General features: G+C 37.7%; 1 protein-coding gene across 1 annotated transcript in view; it reads left to right on the forward strand.

Annotated features, from left to right (window-relative positions):
* Positions 1 to 27,499, forward strand: part of PATJ (PATJ crumbs cell polarity complex component) — a gene marked incomplete at its 3' end in the record, with an annotated part of 366,093 nt that overhangs the window by 53,757 nt on the left and 284,837 nt on the right. Inside the window, exons 15-17 of the mRNA XM_079698741.1 lie at positions 12,410 to 12,544; positions 17,415 to 17,576; positions 20,809 to 20,940. Coding sequence (XP_079554867.1) covers positions 12,410 to 12,544; positions 17,415 to 17,576; positions 20,809 to 20,940 — 429 coding nt within the window. The remainder of the gene's footprint in view (positions 1 to 12,409; positions 12,545 to 17,414; positions 17,577 to 20,808; positions 20,941 to 27,499) is intronic.

The raw sequence follows: 27,499 nt of genomic DNA on the forward strand, positions 1-27,499 counted from the left end.
CCCCAAACCTCCTCAATGTGACACCAATCCCCCTACCTTCACTGCTCAGAGTCACAGTGAAGTGGTGCCTAGCTCCAGAGGCCTGGCCAGGTTGGGGAATAGAGCTCTGGCCCAAAGGCTGTGCAGGGGTGCGATGTCTTGAACTTTAAGGTAGTTTATTCTGATTTCTGCCTGAAGGCTCTTTCATCAGCAACCTGTCAAAGATTGAGAATCATACAAAGGAGACTGTCTCAGAGCCCCACGGAAAAGGACTATACCAGGATGCTTCCTTAGCAATACCTGAAGATGCTTCTGTGTAGAAACAAGAGACCTGAAGTGATCTCAAAGGTTGTTATTATTTTTCATTTGTTGGAGATAATGCCCACCTTTGTGAAGGAAGAGGATAGAATTTTAATGGGAAAATGAGAAAATGAAAATGCTGTACTCAGAGAAACCTGAGGATAATTCAACAGGTTTGTAAAGTGCCTCTGCTTCAGTAATCCTTGCAGTGCTATACTTCTGTGATGATGCTAGAGGCTTGCGTCAGCGTCTCTTAAAGGACTGTTGTTACCCTACCCAGCTATCTCCATTCCTTTTCTCCTCATTCTCAGGTTGACTCCAAGAATTTGTGAACATCTCCCATGCTGTGTGGCTGACAGGGTCTTGGTGCTCCAGCCGGGTGTCAGGCCTGAGCCTCTGAGGTGGGAGAGCTGAATTCAGGACATTGCCCCACCAGAGACCTCCCAGCCTCATGTAATATCAAATGGTGAAACCTCTCCCAGAGATCTCCATCTCAATGCTAAGACCCAGCTCCTCTTAATGACCAGCAAACCACAGTGCTGGACACCCTATGCCAAACAACGAGCAAGACAGGAACACAACCCCACCCACTAGCAGAGAGGCTGCCTAAAATCATAATAAGTTCACAGACACTTCAAAACACACCACCAGCCGCAGTTCTGCCCACCAGAAAGACAAGATCCAGGCTCGTCCAGAACACAGGCACCAGTCCCCTCCACCAGGAAGCCTACACAACCCACTGAACCAACCTTACCCACTGGGGGCAGACACCAAAAACAATAGGAACTATGAATCTGCAGCCTGTGAAAAGGAGACCCCAGATACAGTAAGTCAAGCAAAATGAGAAGACAGAGAAACACACAGCAGATGAAGGAGCAAGGTAAAAACCCACCAGACCAAACAAATGGAGAGGAAATAGGCAGTCTACCTGAAAAAGAATTCAGAGTAATGATAGTAAAGATGATCCAAAATCTTGGAAATAGAATGGAGAAAATACAAGAAATGTTTAACAAGGACCTAGAAGAACTAAAGAGCAAACAAACAATGATGAACAACACAATAATGAAATTAAAAATTCTCTAGAAGGAATCAATAGCAGAATAACTGAGGCAGAAGAATGGGTAAGTGACCTGGAAGATAAAATAGTGGAAATAATTACTGCATAGTAGAATAAAGAAAAAAAAATGAAAAGAATTGAGAACCGTCTTAGAGAACTCTGGGACAACATCAAAAGCACCCACATTCGAACTATAGGAGTCCCAGAAGAAGAAGAGAAAAAAAAGGGACTGAGAAAATATTTGAAGAGATTATAGTTGAAAACTCCCCTAATATGGGAGAGGAAATAGTCAATCAAGTCCAGGAAGCTCAGAGAGTCCCATACAGGATAAATCCAAGGGGAAACATGCCAAGACACATATTAATCAAACTATCAAAATTTAAATACAAAGAAAAAATATTAAAAGCAGCAAGGGAAAAGCAACAAATAACATACAAGGGAATCCCCATAAGGTTAACAACTGATCTTTCAGCAGAAACTCTGCAAGCCAGAAGGGAGTGTCAGGACATATTTAAAGTGATGAAAGGGAAAAACCTACAACCAAGATAACTCTACCCAGCAAGGGTCTCATTCATATTCGACAGAGAAATTAAAACCTTTACAGACAAGCAAAAGCTAAGAGAATTCATCACCACCAAACCAGCTTTACAACAAATGCTAAAGGAACTTCACAAGAGAAGGGAAAACACACACAAAACAATTAAGAAAATGGTAATAGGAAGATACATATTGATAACTACCTTAAGTGTAAATGGATTAAATGCTCCAACCAAAAGACATAGACTGACTGAATGGATACAAAAATAAGACCCATATATATGCTGTCCACAGGAGACCCACTTCAGACCTAGGGACACATACAGACTGAAAGTGAGGGGATGGAAAAAGATATTCCATGCAAATGGAAATCAAAAGTAAGCTGGAGCAGTAATTCTCATATCAGACAAAATAGACTTTAAAATAAAGACAATTAGAAGAGACAAAGAAGGACATTACATAATGATTAAGGGATCAATCCAAGAAGAAGATATAACAATTGTAAATATTTATGCACCCAACACATGAGCACCTCAATACATAAGGCAAATGCTAACAGCCGTAAAAGGGGAAATCAACAGTAACACAGTCATAGTAGGGGACGTTAACACCCCACTTTCACCAACAGACATATCATCCAAAATGAAAATAAATAAGGAAACAAAAGATTTAAATGATACATTAAACAAGATGGACTTAAGTGATATTTACAGGACATTCCATCCAAAAACAACAGAATACACTGTCTTCTCAAGTGCTCATGGAACATTCTCTAGGATAGATCATATCTTGGGTCACAAATCAAGCCTTGGTAAATTTAAGAAAATTGAAATCATATCAAGTATCTTTTCCAACCACAATGCTATGAGACTAGATATCAATTACAGGAAAAACACTGTAAAAAATACAAACACATGGAGGTTAAATAATGCACTAATAACCAAGAGATCACTGAAGAAATCAAGGAGGAAATCAAAGAATACCTAGAAACAAATGACAATGAAAACACGACCACCCAAAACCTATGGGATGGAGCAAAAGCAGTTCTAAGAGAGAAGTTTATAGCAATACAATCCTACCTCAAGAAACAAGAAACATCTCAAATAAACAACCTAACCTTACACCTAAAGCAATTTGAGAAAGAAGAACAAAGAATCCCAAAGTTAGCAGAAGAAATCATAAAGATCAGATCAGAAATAAATGAAAAAGAAATGAAGGGAACCATAGCAAAGATCAATAAAACTAAAAGCTGGTTCTTTGAGAAGACCAGACTCATCAAGAAAAAAAGGGAGAAGACTCAAATCAATAGAATTAGAACTGAAAAAGGAGAAGTAACATGTGACACTGCAGAAATACAAAGGATCATGAGCCATTACTACAAGCAACTATATGCTTATTGGACAACCAGGAAGAAATGGACAAATTCTTAGGAAAGTACAACCTTCTGAGGCTGAACCAGGAAGAAATAGAAAATATAAACAGACCAGTCACAAGCACTGAAATTGAAACTGGGATTAAAAATCTTGCAACAAACAAAAGCCCAGGACCAGATGGCTTCACAGGTGAATTCTATCAAACGTTTAGAGAAGAGCTAACACCTATCCTTCTCAAACTCTTCCAAAATATAGCAGAGGGAGGAGCACTCCCAAACTCAGCCTACGAGGCCATCATCACCCTGATACCAAAACCAGACAAAGATGTCACAAAACAAGAAAACTATAAGCCAGTATCACTGATGAACATAGATGCAAAAATCTTCAACAAAATACTAGCAAACAGAATCCAGCAGCACATTAAAAGGATCATACACCATGATCAAGTGGGGTTTATCCCAGGAATGCAAGGATTCTTCCATATATGCAAATCAAACAATGTGATACACCATATTAACAAATTGAAGGATAAAAACCATATGATCATCTCAGTAGATGCAGAAAAAGCTTTTGATAAAATTAAACACCCATGTATGATAAAAACCCTCTAGAAAGTAGGCATAGAGGGAACTTACCTCAACATAATAAAGCCCATATATGAGAAACCCACAGCCAACATCATTCTCAATGGTGAAAAACTGAAACCATTTCCAGTAAGATCAGGAACAAGACAAGATTGCCCACTCTCACCACTGTTATGCAAGATAGATTTGGAAGTTTTATCCAGAGCAATCAGAGAAGAAAAGAAATAAAAGGAATGCAAACTGGGAAAGAAGAAGTAAAACTGTCACTTTTTGCAGATGACATGATACTATACATAGAGAATCCTAAAGATGCTACCAGAAAACTACTTGAGCTAATCAATGAATTGGTAAAGTAGCAGGATACAAAATTAATGCACAGAAATCTCTTGCATTCCTATACACTAATGATGAAAAATCTGAAAAAGAAATTAAGGAAACACTCCCATTTACCATTGCAACAAAAGGAATAAAATACCTGGGAATAAACCTATCAAAGGAGACAAAAGACCTGTATGCAGAAAACTATAAGACACTGATGAAAGAATTAAAGATGATACAAACAGGTGGAGTGATATACCATGCTCTTGGATTGGAAGAATCAACATTGTGAAAATGACTATACTACCCAAAGCAATCTACAGATTCAGTGAAATCCCTATCAAACTACCAGTGGCATTTTTTGCAGAACTAGAACAAAAACTTGCCCAGTTTGTATGGAGGCAGACCCAAAAGACCCCGAATAGCCAAAGCAACTTGAGAAAGGAAAATGGAGCTGGAGGAATCAGGCTCCCTGTCTTTGGACTATACTACAAAGCTACAGTAATCAAGGCAGTATGGTACTGGCACAAAAACAGAACTTTAGATCAATGGAACAGGATAGAAAGCCCGGAGATAAACCCACGCACCTACGGTTACCTAATCTTTGATAAAGGAGGCAAGACTATACAATGGAGAAAAGCCAGCCTCTTCAATAAGTGATGCTGAGAAAACTGGACAGCTACATGTAAAAGAATGAAATTAGAACACTCCTTAACACCATACACAAAAGTAAATTCAAAATGGATTAAAGACCTAAATGTAAGGCCAGACACTATAAAACACTTCGAGGAAAACATAGGCAGAACACTCTATGACATAAATCACAGCAAGATCCTTTTTGACCCACCTCCTAGAGAAGTGGAAGTGAAAACAAAAATAAACAAATGGGACCTAATGAAACTTAAAAGCTTTTGCATAGCAAAGTAAACCATAAACAAGATGAAAAGACAGCCCTCAGAATGAGAGAAAATATTTGCAAACATAGCCACTGACAAAGGGTTAGTCTCTAAAATATACAAGCAACTCATGCAGCTCAATATCAAAGAAACAAACAACCCAATCCAAAAATGGGCAGAAGACCTAAATAGACATTTCTCCAAAGAAGATATACAGATTGTCAACAAACACATGAAAGGATGCTCAACATCACTAATCATTAGAGAAATGCAAATCAAAACTACAATGAGGTATCACCTCGGGCTTCCTTGGTGGAGCAGTGGTTAAGAATCTGCCTGCCAATGCAGGGGAAACAGGTTCGAGCCCTGGTCTGGGAAGATCCCACATGCCTCGGAGCAACTAAGCCTGTGCACCACAACTACTGAGCCTGTGCTCTAGAGCCTGCGAGCCACAACTACTGAGCTGACATGCCACAACTACTGAAGCCTGCGCACCTAGAACCTGTGATCTGCAACAAGGGAAGCCACAGCAGTGAGAAGCTCATGTACCGCAACGAAGAGTAACCCCTGCTCACTGCAACTAGAGAAAGCCTACGTGCATCAGTGAAGACCCAATGCAGCAAAAAATGAATAAATAAAATAAATAAAATAAATTTAAAAAAAGAATGCGGTATCACCTCACACCAGTCAGAATGGCTATCATCAAGAAATATACAGACAGTAAATGCTGGAGAGGGTGTGGAGAAAAGGGAATCCTCTTGCACTGTTGGTGGGAATGTAAATTGCTACAGTCACTGTGGAGAACAGTATGGAGGTTCGTTAAGAAACCAAAAGTAGAACTACTGTATGACCCAGCATTCCCACTACTGGGCATATACTCTGAGAAAACCATAATTCAAAAAGAGTCACGTAACACAGTGTTCATTGCAGCACTATTTACATTAGCCAGGACATGGAAGCAACCTAGGTGTCCATCAACAGATGAATGGATAAAAAGATGTGGCAAGATATATAGAATGGAATACTAGCCATAAAAAGAAATGAAATTGAATTATTTATAGTGAGGTGGATGGACCTAGAGACTGTCATACAGAGTGAAGTAAGTCAGAAAGAGAAGAACAAATACCGTATGCTAACACATATGTATGGAATCTAAAAAAAAAAATGTTCTGAGGAACCTAGGGGTAGGACAGGAATAAAGATGCAGACCTTAGAGAATGGACTTGAGGACACAGGAAGGGGGAAGGGTAAGCTGGGACGAAGTGAGAGAGTGGCATGGACATAATATACACTCTCAAATGTAAAATAGATAGCTAGTGGGAAGCAGCCGCATGGCACAGGGAGTTTAGCTGGGTCATTTGTGACCACCTAGAGGGGTGCGATAGGGAGGGTGGGAGGGAGAAGCAAGAGGGAGGAGACATGGGGATATATGTATGCGTATAGCTGATTCACTTTGTTATACAGTAGGAACTAACACACCATTGTAAAGCAAATATACTCCAATAAAGATGTTAATTAAAAAAAAAGCTCAAATATCACATGGGCCAGACAGGTAACATCAATGATATCTGAAATGAAAAAATGGCAACTAATGCTTGACCTTGGTGTTAGGTAGCTGAAGAGATCCTTCAATATATTTCTGTACAACGGAGTGTGTAATGTGTGTTTTTTAAACATTCAGAATTAAAATTTTATTTTTTATTTTTATTTTTTTTGGATGTGCCTTGAGGGCTGTGGGATCTAGTTCCCCGACCAGGAACTGGACCTGTGCCCTCAGCAGTGAAAGCGTGGAGTCCTAACCACTGGACCACCAGGGAATTCCCCAGAATTAAAATTTTAGTTGGGTGAGAAAAACTAATATAAATCAAGCTTTACTAGATTGTTTGATTGTCTTGCATAACCTCTGCATGAACATACCTAACTTTTGAGGGTATTATTCTGTGTTTCACCATTAGTTTAAAAGTTGTAGCCTCATTCTTGAAAAGTTTGTTTTTTAATTGTGGTAAATTTAGTAACTCTTTGTACCTAATCTTTAAACATAAATGATTATTTAATATCTCCATTGACAGAAAGAGAGTGTGTGTGTGTGTGTGTTATAAGAACCAGTCATAGCGTTCTTTCTGTTGTGTTTTATTTTTTGTTAAATTTTTTGGAAACATCCTTCCCCATCCCACTGACATAGCTATTCCTCTCCGGAAGTTTTTTTTCCCCCTGGAGCAACATCATTTATATTCCTACTTGAGCATTTTGATATCTTGTTTGAGGGACCTATAAGTAGAGCTTCTAGTGAAATGAATGAGCTGCAGCTTATTTCCTGACAGGTCTCTCCACTCATAGGTTCAAGGCCTCTAGCTTTCTTTCTTTTTTAAAAAAAATAAATGAATAAATTTATTTATTTTGGCTGCGTTGAGTCTTCATTGCTGCACGCGGGCTATCTCTAGTTGTGGCGAACGGGGGCTACTCTTACTTGCGCTGTGCGTGCTTCTCATTGCAGTGCCCTCTCTTGTTGCAGAGCACAGGCTCTAGGTGCGTGGGCTTCAGTAGTTGTGGCGCTCGGGCTTAGTTGCTCCACGGCATGTGGGATCTTCCCGGACCAGGGCTCGAACTTGTGTCGCCTGCATTGGCAGGCAGATTTTTTTTTTTTTTTTTTTTTGCGGTATGCAGGCTTCATCACTGTTGTGGTCTCTCCCGTTGCGGAGCACAGGCTCTGGACGCACAGGCTCAGCGGCTATGGCTCACAGGCCCAGCCGCTCCGCGGCATGTGGGATCCTCCCGGACCGGGTCACGAACCCGTGTCCCCTGCATCAGCAGGCGGACTCTCAACCACTGCGCCACCAGGGAAGCCCTGGCAGGCAGATTTTTAACCACTGCGCTGCCAGGGAAGTCCTCCTCTAGCTTTCTTGATCTCATTTGATCTTCATCATTTTAGTGCTGATAGTAAATCACACAGTGGTCACACTTTCCTTGGATATATTTCCTTGTATTCTTTACTTGTCACATCAGGATCATGAAAATCCTGCTTCTCATTAACTTTGTAGATTTAAATAGGACCCCCTTGCAAAGCACATTGAATAAGCATCAAAAAGCATAACGTGCTCTGTGTGTGAAGGCATCAATCATCTGTCTGTTGCACCCACTCCTGTCATTTTAGCCCTTTCCGCTCTCAGAATTCTGAAAGGGTGGAAAACCGAAAGAGACAGATGAAATGGTTGATTTGTTTAGTTGCAAAATGCAGCTGCGACAGGTAATTAAACAGTCCTGCTCCCACAGAGAAACCTGCAGCCATGTAACATGAAGTCTCAGAAACCCAGCTGTACTCAGATTTAGATGCAGAATGAATATTAGGTAGGAGTCTTTTAGATTGACAGATTTTGTAAACATCATTTCTGGTTTATTTGTTCAGTGTGATTGAAGATGGGGCACGTGTGTTCCGTTCATGGCGTACATTTCTAGGGAGCATGTGGTGTTTATAGATATCGGGGGGAATAGCCTAGAAGGGCATCCTGTATCTGGTGGTCAAGGGATTCCATGGGTGAGCCTCTGCTGCTCTTCAGTGCTCCAACCTGTTCCTGACATCAGCTGTTCCATAGATGTGGGGAATAGAGCAGGATTGATTAGGAAGGGGCTGGCAGGGGAGACTGGAATCAGTTCCCTCCTTTTATTTTTTTATGAGGGCATGCTATTATATAAGTAGCAAATTGTGTGTACAGCAGTGTCTTTTAATTTGGGCACTTATTTCGATGCAGAAATTGCTACCACCATCTACTCAGTTGCTCAAACCAAAAATTTTGCAATTACCTTTTTCACTAACCTCCCACAAGCAGTCCCCAAGCAGGCTCTTTGTAGGGCTGACTCATTCTTTTTTTTTTTTTTTTCATCTTTGTTCACCTTTATCAGTTGACATGAACTTTTTCCCCTTAATTTAAAAAATATATTTTTTTATTATTATTTTTCATATGCTTATTTTACATCTGCATCTTTTTTTTAACATCTTTATTGGAGTATAATTGCTTTACAATGGTGTGTTAGTTTCTGCTTTATAGCAAAGTGAATCAGTTATACATATACATATATCCCCATATCCTCGCCCTCTTGCATCTCCCTCCCACCCTCCCTATCCCACCCCTCTAGGTGGTCACAAAGCACCGAGCTGATCTCACTGTGCTATGTGGCTGCTTCCCACTAGCTATCTATTTTACATTTGGTAGTGTATATATATATGTCCATGCCACTCTCTCACTTTGTCCCAGCTTACCCTTCCCCCTCCCCGTATCCTCAAGTCCATTCTCTAGGAGGTCTGTGTCTTTATCCCCATCTTGCCCCTAGGTTCTTCATGACCATGTTTTTTTCTTTTATATTCCATATATATGTGTTCTCACCTGAAATGTCCCCATCTCTGTGAAACCTACTCTGACCAACTTTTCAAACAGCCTCCACAGTTGTGTCCGATGTCCTGACCCTGATTAGCTCCTTCATAGCCCTTATCACAGTTGGTAACTTGGGGTTTACCTTTCACTTGTTTGTTGGTGCATTGTTTATTGGCTTACTTGTTTTGCTTGTCTCTGCTCGCTCTCTTGCTTGTTTATATTGTCTGCCTTCCATCCTAGATGTTAGTTCCGGAGGGTAGAAACTGTTTCTTTTGTTCATCCTATAATTCCAGCCCAAAGCTCAAATCCTTGCACATAGTTTACACTCTATAAATATATGCTGGATATCATGTACAAACTAGATTGTAGATCAGTGATATGCTGGGAAATGTCTAGCCCTCAAAAAAAAAAAAGGCAACCCTAATTTATAGTATTTACCAATACCTGTGTATAAATAGTTCCACCGTGGCAGATTTCAAGCAACCAAAATGACAGCAATGAACACTGAGTTAGGTAACGATTCACAGCTGCACTTCATTGATGCAGGTTTCTCCATGGGAGCAGGACTATATTGTTACCTGACCTACCTGCATTTAGCGCTAGACAAATCAGCCATTTCATTTGTCTTTTTCAGTTGTTCATCCCTTTGGTATTCCCTAAATTCTTAGATAGAGAGTGTTTCCACCATACATGTATAACAGATAGAAGTCACTTCAAGAACATAGATAAAATGTGGTCAAAATAATTAGGAAGTGATGGATTTTGAGTACTTACTACATTTATTTATTTATTTTTATTTATTTATTTTTTTTGCGGTACGCGGGCCTCTCACTGTTGTGGCATCTCCCGTTGTGGAGCACAGGCTCCGGATGTGCAGGCTCAGCAGCCATGGGTCATGGGCCTAGCCGCTCCGCGGCATGTGGCATCTTCCCAGACTGGGGCACGAACCCGTGTCCCCTACATCGGCAGGTGGACTCTCAACCACTGCGCCACCAGGGAAGCCCACTACATTTATTTTTAATATTATTTATTTAATTGTAATCTTATAATTTCATATTTAATAATGGCTGTCATTAACAACTGGCTTGCAGAATTCCTGAAAATTGAAAAATCCCCTCTTGCAAGCATACTTTAGCACAGCACTGGGGATGACCTACAGGTGGACCCACTGACCACTCCCTGCCCTAGTGTTCAGCTCATAAACAAAGGAAGGAAGAGAGTTGGCAGAGATGGATGGGTAAAGTGTTATCACAGAAACATTTCTCAGAGTTTTTATTCACCTTTTAGTGCTAAAGAAACTGACCCTAATGTCTCCTAGCTTGATATACAGGATTTGGTACAATGACTAAACAGAATGAGGTGGCAGCAGTGAGAAATAAAGAGATCACAGAGAGGGAACAAGAGTAAAAGCAATCTTTCCCTCGAATTGCTAGAATATCTTATTGCCAGAGATGGCTGTAGATCCTGAAGTGCTTGGTGGTCAAGAGCACTTAATTTTCAGAAAATTAGCCCAAGGCCAGGAATCCCTCCTGCCTGCTTTAAGCCATTGAGGCCTTAGTCAGCTGGACGCCTTGCCACTTCACATTTGTCTGTTTGCCTGTAGTGGGATGGAAATGAGCCCCAGGTGGTGTCTGAAGCAAGGCCTGTGGAACTCTGAGGACTCGGAGCAGATGACTAAGGGGAGGTGGCAAGCTCCAGGATAAGTGATCGCAGAGGAAAGGAAATAGGGAAAGAGCCATGTTGTGGATGCGTTGCCACCTTGTGTAGGGTTTTCTCCTTAGCAAATATACAGTTAGAGGTGGGCCTGGTATTTTGGATAAACAGACTATTGTAGTACCATTTGCCATGTTTGAGTTTATATATCCACAATGAGAAATCATTAGTTCCAATTTTGAAAGTCAGGGGAATGGAGTTTGGTGAATGCCTTTGACCTTTAGAGCCAACAACACTAAGACACTCATCTTTTTACCTTGACATTGGCTGGAATTTCTTAATGCTTGGCTCATATCTGAACCCATATGAATCCTTCTAAGTCAACAGAACCAATCCTATAGTGGAATAATGATTGCCTTCCTTATTACACACCCATACCTCCCCCAAATCAGAAATTGTTCTCTCTTAAGCTGGTGAGATGGAAAAAGACATCTTGAGAGAGTTACCATCTTTCATGGATTAGTTCAGGTAACATGTAATGAGCCCATGTTCAGATGCCTGGTACTATTCTAGGGCCTGAGGTTATAGAGAGAAAAGATACCCTCAAGCAGTGGGGGGGCAGTTAAGAAAATAGGATTTTTTTTTTTTTTTTTTTTGCGGTACGCGGGACTCTCACTGTTGTGGCCTCTCCCGTTGCGGAGCACAGGCTCTGGACGCGCAGGCCCAGTGGCCATGGCTCACGGGCCCAGCCACTCCGTGGCATGTGGGATCCTCCTGGACCGGGGCACGAACCCGTGTCCCCTGCATTGGCAGGCGGACTCTCAACCGCTGCACCACCAGGGAAGCCCAGAAAATAGGAATTTTAAAAGCAGTGTATTGTGAGCTGTGATGGACATGTGTACAGCGTGATCTTGGACCCCAGATGGAAGCGGATTAGCTCAGATATCTGGAAGGGCTTCCTGGAAGTGATACTGCTTTAGTATTGAAGTGTGAGTGGAACTTAGGTAATATAAAGGAGCTAGTTGTCCTGAGAGATGGGAAGCCCTGCAGAAAAGTGAAACACAGAATACATACTGGGAACCATAGGAAGTTTGGAGCTTAGAACTGGAGACTTTGTACGCCTGTCTCTCCATTCCCAAGGAATCTGAGAGGACAAGAGTGAGAACAAGATGACAAATGACTTCATGTTTTACTTGAGGCTAGTTTTCCCCTTATTGTCTCTTTTGGGATTTTGGTGATCTGATTCAGGGGATGGGGCTTCTGTGTCAAAAAAGTACTTGATAGAGGATTAACAGCCAGATGTGTCCTTGTCATGTTTATATTACTGGTCTGTGTTTTGTTGCAGCTGCTGCCCATTCACACTCTGAGGCTTGGCATGGAGGTGGATTCCTTTGATGGGCACCATTATATCTCTTCGATTGCTCCAGGTGGTCCTCTTGATACACTGAACCTCCTACAGCCAGAAGATGAGCTTCTTGAGGTAAAATTTTTGAGGGGAAAAAGACACAGGGCAGGAATTTTTAAGTTGTAGGAGAATGTGTTCTCACCAGAAATCCACAGTTACATCATCAATACCAATGTAATGTGAGCTACTTAGATTGGCAAATAATTAGTGACTATACTTAACAAAACTGTGTTGTGTACTTGAAAGATGCTGAAAGAGTAGATCTTAAGTGTTCTTACCACACACATAAACAGACACACACACACACACAAAATATGCTAACTATGTGAGGTGATAGATGTGTTAACTAACCTCATTGTGGTAATGATTTCACAATATATATATCAAATCATCACAGTGTACACCTTAAACTTTTACATGTTATATGTCAATTATATTTCAGTAAAGCTGGGAAAAATAAAGATGAAGAAAAATACTAACAATTTATGTAATGGTAAGTGAAGTAGATAACATACTTTCAGTTCATTTTCCTCATCTTTTGGGACTCCTGAGATGTCCTTTTGAGTGCTTATTTAAATGATTAACTAAGAAAGAAGCTAATGTCCTGTTTTAGTTTGATAGCATACTTTTTTTTTTCAAAATTCTTTTTAAGAATCTAACCCCTGGTTTGGAACATGTAGTCACATTTATTTGCAGGTTTTGTTGATTATTTCTAATAAGGATTAGAGCTGGATAACCTCAGGCTTATGTGTTACTGACTAGCTTCAGGTTGTCTCCTTGGGACTCCCTCCCCGCCATGATGGCAGCCTCTCCTGGGCTCACTCAGGCTTCTCAGCCTCTCTTCAGTCAGAGCACTTCTAGAGCACTTCTGCTGTGACATGACTGCTTTGAGAGATTTTGTTAGATTGGAAAGTTCTATAGCCAACACAGCAGACAAACCAAGCAACAACCCTTAATTTTACAGATAAGAAAACAAGGCATTGATTTCCCTTAACTTTATACACTGGTAGAGTGATGACTTTAGTTCATGTTTTCTAACTCCCATTTCACTGGTTTTTCAGTACATCACACTACTTTCTAAGCTTCTAAAAAAGATATGGGAAATGGTCAAACTTTGAGAAGGCTGTGTAGAAGAGGGTTCTCTCAAGTGTTAGATCCACAGGAAGTCCTAGGTTGGGTTTAATAGAGTCAACCTAGTTGCTTTAGCCAAGATTAGAATCCCATTGGCCTTGAAGTAGAGATTTCTTTCTAAAATTTGTATTTGCTTAAAGTGGGATGGCAAGAATAGCAAATAGGTTTCTTGTTGGGTTTTTTAAGTAGTGTTCAGTCACCTGGAGGAGTATGTTGAGAATTCCGAGTTGAATTTTGAGGTCGGAGAGAAAAGTGCTGTGACTATTGGCAAATTTTGTCATAAGCATGAGAGGCCAGGTCCTGTTTTAAGATGTAGTAAATGGCTTATTTTTAGAGGTGTTCAAGTAATGATATTGGGATGCTTATTGTGGATTAATGCCCTAGAATTTACGCTGTCACTTCTGGGTTTTTTGGTGCTGAATCATGTCTTTCTCTTCTGATTTGCAGAGTATATGACATAACTTTGTGGTGCCACACACGATAATCTGCAGATTGGAGACCATTTGGAAAACATTGCCATAATATGTAGTTATTAGGTATTGAGAAATGAGATATATGTATTTGAGAGATATGGAAATATGAGTAAAAACCAGTTTAGTTTACTTTTTTGTGGTAAATAAACATAACATAAACTGTATCATTTAAAGCATTTTTAGTCTACAGCTCAGTAGCATTAAGTATAATTCACTACTAGTACCTGGTAGGTGATAAAGAAATGTTGGCTGGATCTGAGTAGAGTAAGTGTATGTGATCTCAGCCATCAACTGAGTCCTTTGTGCCTTAGCTGAGATTGGAATTCCATGGGCCTTCTCCCTTGTAATAGAATGTGTGATGTAATGAGGTAGCATGAAGACTGGTTGAATTCACAAGTATAGATTTCTAGTGAAAGAACTTGGGATAGGGAAAGAAGCACAGGTTTACAAGTCAGAGAGCTGCTTTTGGTTCTGAGTTTGCCGCAGCTGAACCGTATGTCCTAGCATGTCAGTTTTTTTGAGAATCATTTTCTTCATCAATAAATTCCTACTTCACTCTATGTTTGTGAGGATCTAATGGAATATTGTCCATGTAAAGATAATGCTTTATACATTATCTCACTGTGAGATACTGGCAACATGACCACCGTGAAAAGACATAAACCATCTTTATAGGATAGGATTGAATGGGGATCGAACGAAGTAGTGGGACAATACTTGTCCAGTATTATGTACTCTGCAGATGAATACATGTGCGAGTTTTCTAGTCACAAAGTCTGAATAATTGAGTCTTGACAGTACTTAAGAGGTTTGAAGAGTCTAGAAAAATATTGTGAACTCTAAAATAAAAATTGGCTTCTTCCATCCGCATAGCACAGGAAGATCAGCATGGTGCTTTGTGACCACCTAGAAGGGTGGCGTAGGGAGGGAGGGAGGGAGATGCAAGAGGGAGGGGATATGGGGATATATGTATATGCATAGCTGATTCACTTTGTTATACAGCAGAAACTAACACAACAATGTAAAGCAATTTTATTCCAATAAAGATGTTAAAAAAATTGGCTGCTTCTGAGCAACTGAATACAGAAATTAAAAAGTCTCTGTAAAGTTAGCCAAATAAACTCCTGAACTGTACGTGTGTGTGTGTGTGTGTGTGTGTGTGTGTGTATGTGTCTGTCTGTCTGTCTGTCTAATGTACTCCTTAGAGCTTAAAACTAGGAACACAAATATGCTTCAGGGTTAGAACATTGTGCCAAGTCTCAGCCCAGAGCAGCTATTTACAGCAGCCATAAATCCCCTTAGATAGGAGTTGCTAATGGGAAATGTGACCAATCCCTTTAGCCATATAGAGTGGTGAGGAGGACTACCAGGCATTGCTATAATAATTGGAGACAATTCAAATGAATAAATAATGAGCTAAATAAATATTTAAATGTACACCAAGATAAAAACCTGAAAAGTGATTTTCAAATTTGTTGAAGTAATGTGAAACACAAGCTAAAATACTTGTGCATGAGTAGCATTCCTGCTTTGATTGTATCTATCCGCTTGCTTTATTTTCAGTATGTTACTCCCCATTTGGTTGATTTTAGAACTTTCTGTGCTCATGGCACTGGTTGGCACCATGGACATGGTGTGACCAGTGGCAAGTACCTCCCTCCCCATTTTTGTGTGAAGATTGACTTGCAGTTCTTCCAGGAAAAACCTTTCATGTGCTGCTGAACTTGCTATCCTCTGGACCCCTTCCTCAGTCATAAAGTCCTGGGAGACAATGTTTACTTTTTAGGACTAGCTCCCTGAAACACATGTGGACCTCTTTACTATGTGGTGATTTCTTTGTAAATAATTAAAAGGCAGGGAGATTATGTCTGGTCTGATGGCTAAGTGCTGGGTATGTTACAGGTGAGAGTGGTTCCAAGGGATGAATGACTCTGGGCTCAGACCACTGTTGATGGGATGCTTCCAAAAACCCACTGTGCTCTTATTCTCTGAGCAATTTTGACAGATTTAGTGGAAACGTTCCTCCCAGGAAAGTCAACCCTGCCAGTTATCTGGACATTAGCACTGCACCTGTCAGAAATTAAGGCCAGACCAGAAATACTTTTAAAACTAATAATGCTGCTGAACCCTGCCAGGAAGGTAGGAGTCAGATGTGAAAAGATTATATGTTGCCTGGATTGTGTTTATGCCTCAGCTTTTTGGGAGTGGCAGACAGATGAGAGAGCTCCTTGAGCTAAAGTCATATATATAAAAAATTAGAATAGACATGTTTCTAAATCATCTTTGGTGCAAAGAATTGTTACTATGCACTATATATAATATGAAATATAGATAATCTCTTGGTGATAAGCATTAATCATTAATAAGGAATAGTTGATTATCTTTTTGTTCTTCTAAACATGTGGGACCCTTGTAAAAAACAATTTGAAAATCTGACACACTTCTTACACTCGATGGCTGTGTCAGCAGAGTACGTAAGAATGGACCTGAGGCAAAGTTATGTGTATTTCTTTTCTACAGAGGTGATTTTTCTAGGATGGTATTAAGAGTTTATGGGATGTGAAAGAAAATTGTGAACTGATGCTAAATTTTGACGGCCAAGTATCCTACATTTTGTTACCTACACATTGTAAGTTGAGCAGTTTTTAACAGCCTTAAAAATTAGTGTTAATATCTCTATTGATATGCTTACAAATTGAAAAGCAAAAGGAAGCGGTCTTAAGAAGGCTATCATTGATATTTAGTGTGTTTAAGGAGAGATGGGGAGTAGATGAGAGAATACAACATTGTAGTATATGGGGCTTCCCTGGTGGCGCAGTGGTTGAGAGTCCGCCTGCCGATGCAGGGGACATGGTTTCGTGCCCCGGTCCGGGAAGATCCCACATGCCGCGGAGCGGCTGGGCCCGTGAGCCATGGCTGCTGAGCCTGCGCGTCTGGAGCCTGTGCTCTGCAACGGGAGAGGCCACAACAGTGAGAGGCCCATGTACCACCACACAAAAAAAAACAAAAACAAAAAAACAAACAAAAAACAACATTGTAGTATAGAAAGGAGAAAGCAGGGAGGTGTGAAAAATTAGGCAAATCACATACCCAGTAATAGTTGTACTCTGAGCACATTTTATACTTTATTCACCCAAGTTCAGTAAAACTTTAGCCTTAATTTTTATAAATTGTAGGGATTTCTGGTTTTTTTCTACTACTAAAATGATTAAGGCCCTTTGTTTACAGGGAAAATAAAACGATTATCCTGTTTTCACTTTGATAGATTGACGTAAGCAAGAGATTTTTGTTTTTTTTCATTTGGGGCCTCCTCAATTCTGACTTATCCCTTATCTTTCTAGGTCAATGGAGTGCAGCTCTATGGGAAATCTCGCCGAGAAGCAGTCTCCTTTCTTAAAGAAGTGCCGCCCCCCTTTACCTTGGTTTGCTGTCGACGGTTGTTTGATGATGAAGCCTCTGTAGATGAACCAAGGACCACTGACACCTCTCTTCCTGAAATGGAGGTACTAAATGAATACTCGCACTGTGGTTCCCATAGGCATGCCCCTTCATCAGGGATGTCCCGGGAGTGTACTGTGATATGAAGGGGGAGGGAAAAACCTTCCTCTTTTGTTTGACAACAGTAGCTCTCAAAGGCAACAATGCATAGCTTTTCAAATTGTTACTTTTCTTTAATGTCATGAAACTTTACTCTTTTTTTGGTAACTTGAAAGGTTGGTAACATTAATGTGCATGCACTTAGATTTTAGAAAACCTTTTTTTAGTAATTACCTGAGCTCCTTACTTTTGGCTCCCAGTTCAACTCAGATCATCTTAACAAGTTTAAGATGTTGGTAAGTATTGAATATCTAATGGGCTTCACTTTTTCAGAGCTTTAAAAATACGAAGATCTATGACCAATTTTGAAATGAGTCTAAAAATTTCTGTAAAAGCCTTCAGAAGGTCAGAGAATAAAATAACACTTTCTGTACTCCTGGTAGTTTTTTTTTTTTTTTAAAGAGCATTGTAATTATGAAAACAGTTTTAAGCACATGCTTTTCCAAATTATGTTTTTGTAACTTTTATGTCACTTTTCCCCTTTCCAGACTCTTTTAGATTATAATTCCATTAACACCAGTTTTGATACACAGGGCCTTCCCTTTTGCCTACCTACGGTCTGATTTTCAAGATACATAGACCCTAATGTTGCCTTTACCACTTAATGATTTGAATGATTGAGCAAATAACTTGACTTTCTGTTGATCTTCTTCTTCTGAAAAAGGAAGATACTTATTGTACTTACCTCATCTGTGGTGAGAGAAGGAAATGAAGTAATGTGTGCAAAGTTCTTAGCACAATGCCTTGCATAAGGACAGTGCTCAGTAAAAATTAGCTATGGCTGTTCTCAACTCCTCCTGTCCACCTGTCCTTTTTTGTGATTTCCTAAAATACAAGAGCGTAGCACTGTCCTGGAGTCACAGATACTTTAGTGTATATTAAGTTTGTTTTTTCAAGAAGACTGTCAGCTCCTGTGGGCAGAGACCAAATCTTAGAATTATTTTGTATCTCTTGGTGTTTTTATTCTTTAGTGCACATATACAAAATGCTTAGTAAATTATTGATTGTTGATTGATAATTTTTTTTAATGCTTATCTTTGGTAAACATGTTTCAAGGAAGGGACTCAAATGCCACACTTTTATGATTCTTGCAATCTTTACTAAAATTAAATGTGGGTGATAGCTTACCTCTATTGATAAAAATGCCATTAATCTAATCTTACAGGGTGTGTAAATCACCAACTCCGCTTGCTGACTCTGTGCTCCCATCTGTCATACTTTACCACAATGGGTAAACAACAGCTTTGAATTATGCTCAATGTCATCCTTGCTGCCCATTAGTTGATTGCTTTCTATTCTGTAAATACAGGAGTTATGCAGAATTGATTGTATCAAAGTGATATATTTCTGGTTGGAGTATAATATCTTATATATGTTGGATGCCTTGAAATTTCTATAAACTTGGGTTTTAAAATTATATGTGGTTTCTTAAAATCCTGGCTCTCTTTTCTGTCTCTTTTTTTTCATTTATCTCAATACGATGTTAGGTTCTTAGACCCTATATTGTTAAGCAGCTCAGACAAAATTCTAATGCTTATTAATCAGTAAAGGTATTAAATGCCTCAGTAAAACATCAATCGTATTGTATTACCATTGTAACTTTACTTTTTATTGGAAAGTATAAGTGTTTTCTTTTTAAATCTATCAGTTCCTCACATCAGACTGATATAAACAGATGTTTATTGATCCAGAATGTTCCCACTAATTTCAAGTTCTGTAATTCAAGAACCAAGAAATCGTTCCCATGTTTAGATTTAATCCACCATGTCCTGCAGGGACAGTTTGAGATCTGGTCCAGCCCTAATTTTAAGATGTTTTTGTATTAGCTAGGGTGCCTTAGTCTTCCATAATAGAGGGGTCCCTCTGCCTGCCATATCTACCAGCTTTGATTCCGTTAAATGGATTTTCTTATACAGGTCACTCAAAATTATATTCATAGGAAGTACATCATTTTATTTTATTTACTTCCATTTTATTTACTAAGATCATTCAAAGTTTTTAGAAGTAGACTTCTTAAAGACTATTATTTAGTCTATAGCTTTATTTAAAAAGAGTTTCAAGGGAAGGCCACTCAAAGATGGGTGATTGATTCATTATGTATTGAACAGACATTTATGGAGCGCCTACTATAAGCCGCGCACTGTTGTGGGTTGAGGGGATAACCATGGTAAACTCTATGACAGCCCACACCATTCTAGCCTAGAAGCCAGGCATTTTGTTAATTGCTAGGGCCACAAAGAAAAAGAAGATAATTCTTGAGCCTCAGATAGAAGTTCAGAGTATTTGGGGAAGATAAATCACATGAATATAATCCAATACTATAAATAGTATAAAAGCAGAAGGTTGGAGCAGCTATTCTCCTTCTGCGTAGTCGACTCATTGACCGTCTGTCATTTGGCTTCCTAGAATTCCATGTGTCAGTGACTCTTTTCCCTGAAAGGAGGGAGCTTGGAATCGGGGATGTGCGGATGTGGAGTCAGGGAAAGCAGCTGAGGATCTGTGTACTGAGTACTTGTGTTGACCTCCTTCCTCCAAGTTCAGGTTTTCATTATTTCAACTCTGATTTTTACCTGTTTTTAGACTTACATGATTCCCAAAGACTTGGATTTTTTTTCACCTTATTTTTCTAGTAAAGTTTTTCTTGAAAACTAGGAGCCAACAGAAGTGGTATCTCTCTGTCCTGTCCTGGCCTCTGTGTTGGTGTCTTTCTCTCTGTCTCTCACTGTAATTATGAATTCAGGTATTGCTACTTAAATATCTTAAAAGCTTTGATTTTGTGTGATGTTTTCATATCTTCTTAAATTGCATATTTTTCCTTTTATGCTTCTACTGGGATGACAACTCATTTTAGTATAAGAGGTCAGTGTTAATACTTTGAATGAAACAGACACTTTAACGTAAAAAAAAAAATACTATATGAACAACCTGTTTTTTTAAGTGCTTGAATTTTCATGAAGGTTTTGTACTAAAGTATATGTGCCCCAGTGCATGCCCCTTTTAAAAAGATTAAAAAGAAAAACTATGCATGCCAAAGAGTATCCTCATTTTGAGAAGAAGCTATGAGATTCCTGATACGTTGATTCTTTTCAAACTTGAAAGGACAGTGTATTGAAGAATTTATGTTCTTTGGTATTTCAGGCTGACCACAATATAGATGTCAATACTGAAGAAGATGATGATGGGGAATTAGCGCTGTGGTCTCCTGAAGTCAAGATTGTTGAACTAGTAAAAGATCATAAAGGCTTGGGATTCAGCATTTTGGATTACCAGGTATAAGAACTTATGCAGAGCTTTTTGGAGCAATTAGTTTGTATTAAAGTTATATGAAGTAGTAATTGTTTAAGGCGTCCACTGACTTAGGCAAAACTGAATTATTTGATGTATAATGCTACTGTCCAAAGGTGGGGTGTTATAATTTCCATTGTTACCATTACAATTGATAGCTCCCTTAGTGAATAAAATGATAGATGATGTAATAAGTGGGCATAAGGGAAGGAATAGTTTTATACCCATGGATGCTTTTAGAGACTGGAACTTGATGAATTTTTTTATATGGAGGATTTTTTCCTCCAGCTTTATTGAGATATATTTCACATACCATAAAGTTCACCCATTTAAAGCATACAGTTCGGTTGTTTTTAGTATATTTGGAGTTGTGCAACCATCACCACAGTCTAATTTAAGAACATCTTCATCACCCCAAAAAGAAACCCCATACATATTAGCAGTCATTCCCAATTGTCACTCTCTTCTCCCTTCCCTTCACATGAAGGTTTTTATAGTTTTGCTTACCTATTAGTCGCAATGAGTGTAACTGAGTAGAAATGTTCTTGGTGAAGTTTATATTTATATTTAATATAGAACATGTAATATTTATGTATTTATATGTACCCCAGTTATAACTACGGTAAAGTTACTGATGCATTTGGTTTGGGGGTGTCTTACTGTGAAAGGCCACAGTAAGACATCTATATGTTATACCAGTTTACCAGTTAAAGTATTTTTAGACCATCTGACTATCATGGGGAATTAAAACTGTTGGCAAGAAATCTCTTCACTTTTAAGATGCATATTTTAATACATTAGTGCTGCCTAAAGACATTGTGGTTTAATAAAGCAAAATGTACTCTATCAAAGCACATAAAATGCCAAGTGATATAAAAATCAATTTTTTTTAATAAGGCAATCAGGAATAGATTGAAAGAAAAATACTTTGAGCATTATGTAAGAACATTAAATTCCATATTTTGGCAGTGTGCTTTAAGATTACTGAAATAGATTACATCTATTTTATTTTTGCTGGCATATTTCTGTGCCAGATAACCCTCTTCGTTATTGGAAGTTCTCTTTGGAGTATTATTGAATTATGAGTTGTTGATTCCAAAAAATGCATATTTTGGGAAATATCTTTTTCAAGAAATATTAATACTGTAAGATTCTGGAAGTTTATATATTCGTTAATTATTAGGGCATATAAATATAAAGCAAATGGCACGTATTGATACTTTTTTTTTCCTCTCCAGTGTTGCTCTATTACCTAGCACATGGTAGGTGATTGATAAATATTTGCAGAATGATTGAATAAAGTTTAGGTTAGCCAAAATTAATTGGGACTAAATGAACATATTCAATGGGATTTTTTGTTAACATGTTGATAATTGGGATTTAGTTTAGAAAACACTTTTCAGATGTGGTTTTAGATATTCAGCTACATTTTCATTATCATTGGAATCTATATGTTTTTGCATTCTTATAAATATATCATAATGATTGCTCTTGCCCTCTTAAAAAAACATTATCTGCAAGTTTTATATTTTGAATATTGCACATGTTAGAGAAGTGCTTCAGAAATTAAAAAGAAAAACAAAAAGTTCAGTAAAAGATGGAAAGAAAAACTTGATAGTCTTTAACAATGTAATCCCTGCTTAAGAGAAAAATTCCTTTATCAGTTCTGAGTTTTACACTTAAAAAAAATATATATATGCATTGTAACATACCTTTGGTTGTTTTTGGATCTTATTTTTATTTGTAAAATTCTAGATGTCCCCCTATCCCATCTTCCTCACAATCACCATCACATACTGAAGTTTATTTCTGCACAAATTATATGAAGTAATTTTGCTGCAAAAGAAGTGTTAGATATTCTTCTTGCTTTTGTGCTTATTGGAGAACTGATAGAAAAAAACTTCATTTTCTAAATGCTACTTTGATTCACATTAAAGGGCTCAGCTTATTTATTTCTGCAACTAAACCTTGGAAGAAAAAACATTCAGTCTTAAACTGAATGTTTTTCTTAAGTCAATCTTAAATACACTTACAGTTGTACACAGCACGTTTTCACCATTTGTCAGTGGTATGTAGAACTGTTATCCCTGTGACATTTAGATGACACGTAAACACAATTTAAAATTTGGTTTTGGGCAAGTTAATTAATTGGTTATACCATCTCTTGTTGTAATTAGGTAGTAAATTCTAAAGTTCAGAAATATTTTTTGCAAGGCCAGGTGAAGTTTTAGCAGAAGCCATGAAAGGCCACGTTCCTGGTTATTATTGAATTTGATGCTTCTTGTATGAATTTATTATTCAGCTGAATAGGGCTGAATAGGGCTGATGCAGAGATTCACGCTCACCCCCAAGCTTAGAATAGTTTGTATAAGAAATGCTCTAGAAACATCTTAGCCACAGTGAAAAGATTTTAGTATAGTGGGAGAGTTTCCAGGTTATAAAGGACCTGTATTAGCAGTATTGAAGAGATTGAAAATTTACTGTGGTATTTTAATTTCAGTTAACCACTTTTCTCACTACTGAGTTTTTCTCTAGAAAAATAAGAACTCTGTCAAGAGCCTGACAAAATTATATACAATATATATTTTGTAGGTGCTTTTACAATTTCTACATCTATAAAAAGGGGATAATAATGTTTAGCTCAAAGGATTATTATGGTTTAAGTAAATTAACATGTAAAGAAGTGGGAAATGTTAGATTATTATGGAAATGTATTATTAGTAATAATCTAATTTAGAAAATAAACACAGAAAATCTTGATATTGTCCTCAAAGATGGAGCCATACTACAATATGTTTGTGTTCTATCAATTTTTTACTAGATTAGGAAAATTAATAAGTAGATGCTTTTAATTAGTAGATGTTTAGTGAAGTCTATATTTAATTGTAAAATTACGTTCTAAAATGCAGCCAACTCTTGATGAGCCATATGTGAATTACCCATTTGTGGATTATTGGCCAGAAATTTGCTTTTTATGTAAATTGAGCCAAGCTTTAGGAAGAGATGAGTGAGAACATAAAGGATCTTGAATTGGCCACAGAACGATGGGATGGCAGTCTGGATAGGGGATTCAGTGATTCACCAGTGATGGAAATTGTGTAGTTGAGCAGAGAAAATAAGCAAGTCTTTGTACCTGCAATGAAAGAGCTGAATCTGATATACAGTTCTGCAGCTCAGTCATATGGCCAAAGAGGAATGTGTGGCAATTCATTTTCATGAAAGGCATTTTAAATAAATTGGGACAAAGGAAGAGGAGAAAGCAACAGGGAAGACTTAGTAAATATGATTCAGGTTGTTAGTCTCCTCATTAAGTTTTAGGGTGAAGTGATTGTAGCTTTTTTGGCTGTGATTTGAAAGGAGGTAGGATATTTGTTAGTCTCAACTGTGCCTAGGCATTGCTTCATGTCATGGCTCATTAAAATCTGGCCCTGTAAGTATACCATATTAGAAGAGTCCTTGGTCACTGTAACGTCATGCCTTATAAGATCATGTCATAGAAAACAGCGATGTGCATAGTTTGTCAAAAGCATGAATATTATGGCTTAATTGTGTACTCTGTTTCTAAGCAATATAGAACTCTTCAGAAATTTGGTTATAAGTTTTTATAGTATAGTTTTTTTGCCAGTTTCTATGTATGATTACATACTGTGCCCTAGTTATCTTTGTCTTGATTCCCCATTATTTATGTGTAATGTCTCTATTCCTTGGAATATCACTAATGCTCATATTGATACTAATCCTAATATTAATCCAAATAATTAATACAAATCCAATAATAATAGCTAACATATAGTGAGTGTCTGTTGCTTGCTAGGCACTGTTCTAATTACTTAATGTTTTCCTCACAAGAACCATATGAAATATGTACTATCATTATCCTCATTTTAGAAGTGAGGAACCTGAGGCACAGAGAGGTTAAGTAACTCATCCAAATTCACACAGCTAGTAGTATATATGGCAGAAATAGAGTCTGAACTCAAGCAGTCAGCTGCCAGAATCTAGGCTTTTAACCACCACACATGCTGCTTCTTTACTTATGAGTGGTATTTCCGTGGGTATTTTATTACAGTGAGTCCCTGTAATAAATTTATTGCAGCAGATCTTCCTGTTTTTTCAGCTTGCAGAACAATTTCATATCTTAAAGACAAGCTGCTAGATACTATCTCATTTTCAATGCTTATATGAAAGTTTAGTAAGTATTAAAAATTAATATAGTTTGCTTATATGCACTTTGTAAAAGCTAGTGTTTATTGCTTTAAACAAAAATAATTACAAATTTGAGTCCTAAATTAGTGCAAGTAATTTGTTGTGGGATAATGTTCAGTAATGAAGCAATTATTAGGTAGTCCGACAATCTGTAATTTTTAATTTCTACCAAAAAGCTTGAAATACATTTGTAACTATGTGGATTTTACCTTCATTTGACCTTATAAGTTAAACATCGCAAGTGGATATTTTCTGGTGTTTTGATTTATGTTGAACTTTGAATAACCCCTCATGATTATAATTCACTGGAAATGTTTAACGTTAGCCAATTTTTGAACATTAGCCATGATATTGCCACTCTCGATATTTTTGAATTTCAGTGATTTAGCAGGTAAAATTTATTAACCGGTAATTCTCCCTCCCACATCCCATTCCTCAGTTCTCTCCCGTCCCGATATGGGGACTGAATTCAATTTTTGTCAAAGCAGATATTTTTGAGAGGCTTTGGGTTTATCTCAGACACTGAGAGAGATAAAAATAGAAAGCATAATAGCACAGCCATTGAGAGGTGATTCATATATAAATACTTAGTACCACTTTAAAAAGCTGTTTGAAAGACCAAAGGCAAAAGGTGGCTGATTAAAAATAATAGTGAAAATATTCCTCCCTATAAAAATTAACAGTGATTAATTTTTCTTAGAAGAAATGGGTTATAAAACTTAAATAGTATGAATATAAAAAATTGCAGTATTGCTGAGTCTTGGGTATGTTATGCCTTAGTATTTGTGAGAACCTAGTGTGCAGTTTCTGCCTGACTACTCTGTTAAATGGAATTCTCCTTAAAAGATTTTTTAAAATTATATGAAGGCAGTGTATACATTTCATGCATGTGGTTTAAGTTGGCTTTTTTCTTATCATATGTGCAACAGAATGACTTTCTGTGCACATTAGAAATGTTTTAAAAATAAGTAATATATACATAGGGCATAAAAATTCAAAGGTACATAATGGTATCCTGTGATGAGTATATCTACCTCTGTCCATAATCCCTCATTTTTTATCTCCCAGATAAAAACTTCTGTTTTTCTTGTCTATCCTCCCAGAGATATTTTATACAGACACGATTATATAAGTGGTAGTTTTCTGGTTGTTTATTTTTTAATACAGAAATGGAATATATCATACACGCTTTCAGCATATTGCTTTTTTCCCCTCAATTATATGTTTTTTCATTTTGGTATTTATAGAGCTATCTAATTCTTTTTAATGACTGCATAGTATATTATTGTTGTTGTACAATAATTTATTTAACCAAGCTCCTGTACCCAGTTGGTGGGTATTTCAAATGAGGCTGTATTGGATATCCTTGTCATACTCTTTTATAAAAAGGTGTGAATAAATCTTGTGATAAATTCCTAGAAGAGGAATTGCTCATCAAAAGAGCATTTATCTTTTAAATTTTGGTACATTTTTACCAAACTGCTTGCACATAAATGTTTGTGAGACTCATGTATTTAGACTACTTAAAATTGATGACTTCTTATATAATTTCCTTGTTTAGATAATTCTCCTGAAAAATAAAGTGTAAGTAAGTGCATAATTCATGGATTTGCTAATGGTTTTCCATGATATAGACAGATTAAGTGATAGCAATATATAACTATCAACTTTGTTTCAACTTTATATTGTCAGTAATTAATTTATTGACCTTTATAGTTAAGAGAGGGCATAAACTATTTATATTCAGACTATGATATTAGTGCCCCAAAATCTATTCCTATTTTTTCCACCAGTTTTAATCTTCTTTATCAGAAGATTGAGTTTAAAAATGGAAGAAATTAAGGACTCTAATTTTGCCACAAGAGTTGAGATTTTGGGTGAATACTACTATCAGTATATAGTCTTTAGTAACTTGTGGAAGCCCAGTATCTTTATGTTCATGCCAACTGATTAGTTTATAGAATCTGGGATATAGAATTTGATAGGTATTGATATAATTTTAACATGTAGTAGTACCTACGTTATTAACATAATTAAGTTGGGTTCAGAATCTAAGATCTACAGGACAGTAATATATTGTAAGTTAGTATTATAGTTCCACTTTAATGCTCATGGGATCTCATAACATGGCCACCAGTATCTGTTCTTTGGGTTTTTTTCTTTTGTTGCTGTTTTTATCTTCTTCTTTTTCTTCTTCTTTTTTGTTTTAAAGGAGCTCTGGTTCCAGTTCATCCGTGTATGATTAAGATATTGGTACTGAGCAAAATGCAGTCAGTCTGCTACTAATGGCAGTATCCGTGTTCTTGGAAATATATTCTGTACAAACCACACAGCTGCC

The sequence above is a fragment of the Hyperoodon ampullatus genome (genome assembly GCF_949752795.1).
Source record: "Hyperoodon ampullatus genome assembly, chromosome: 2".
Lineage (NCBI taxonomy): Eukaryota > Metazoa > Chordata > Mammalia > Artiodactyla > Ziphiidae > Hyperoodon > Hyperoodon ampullatus.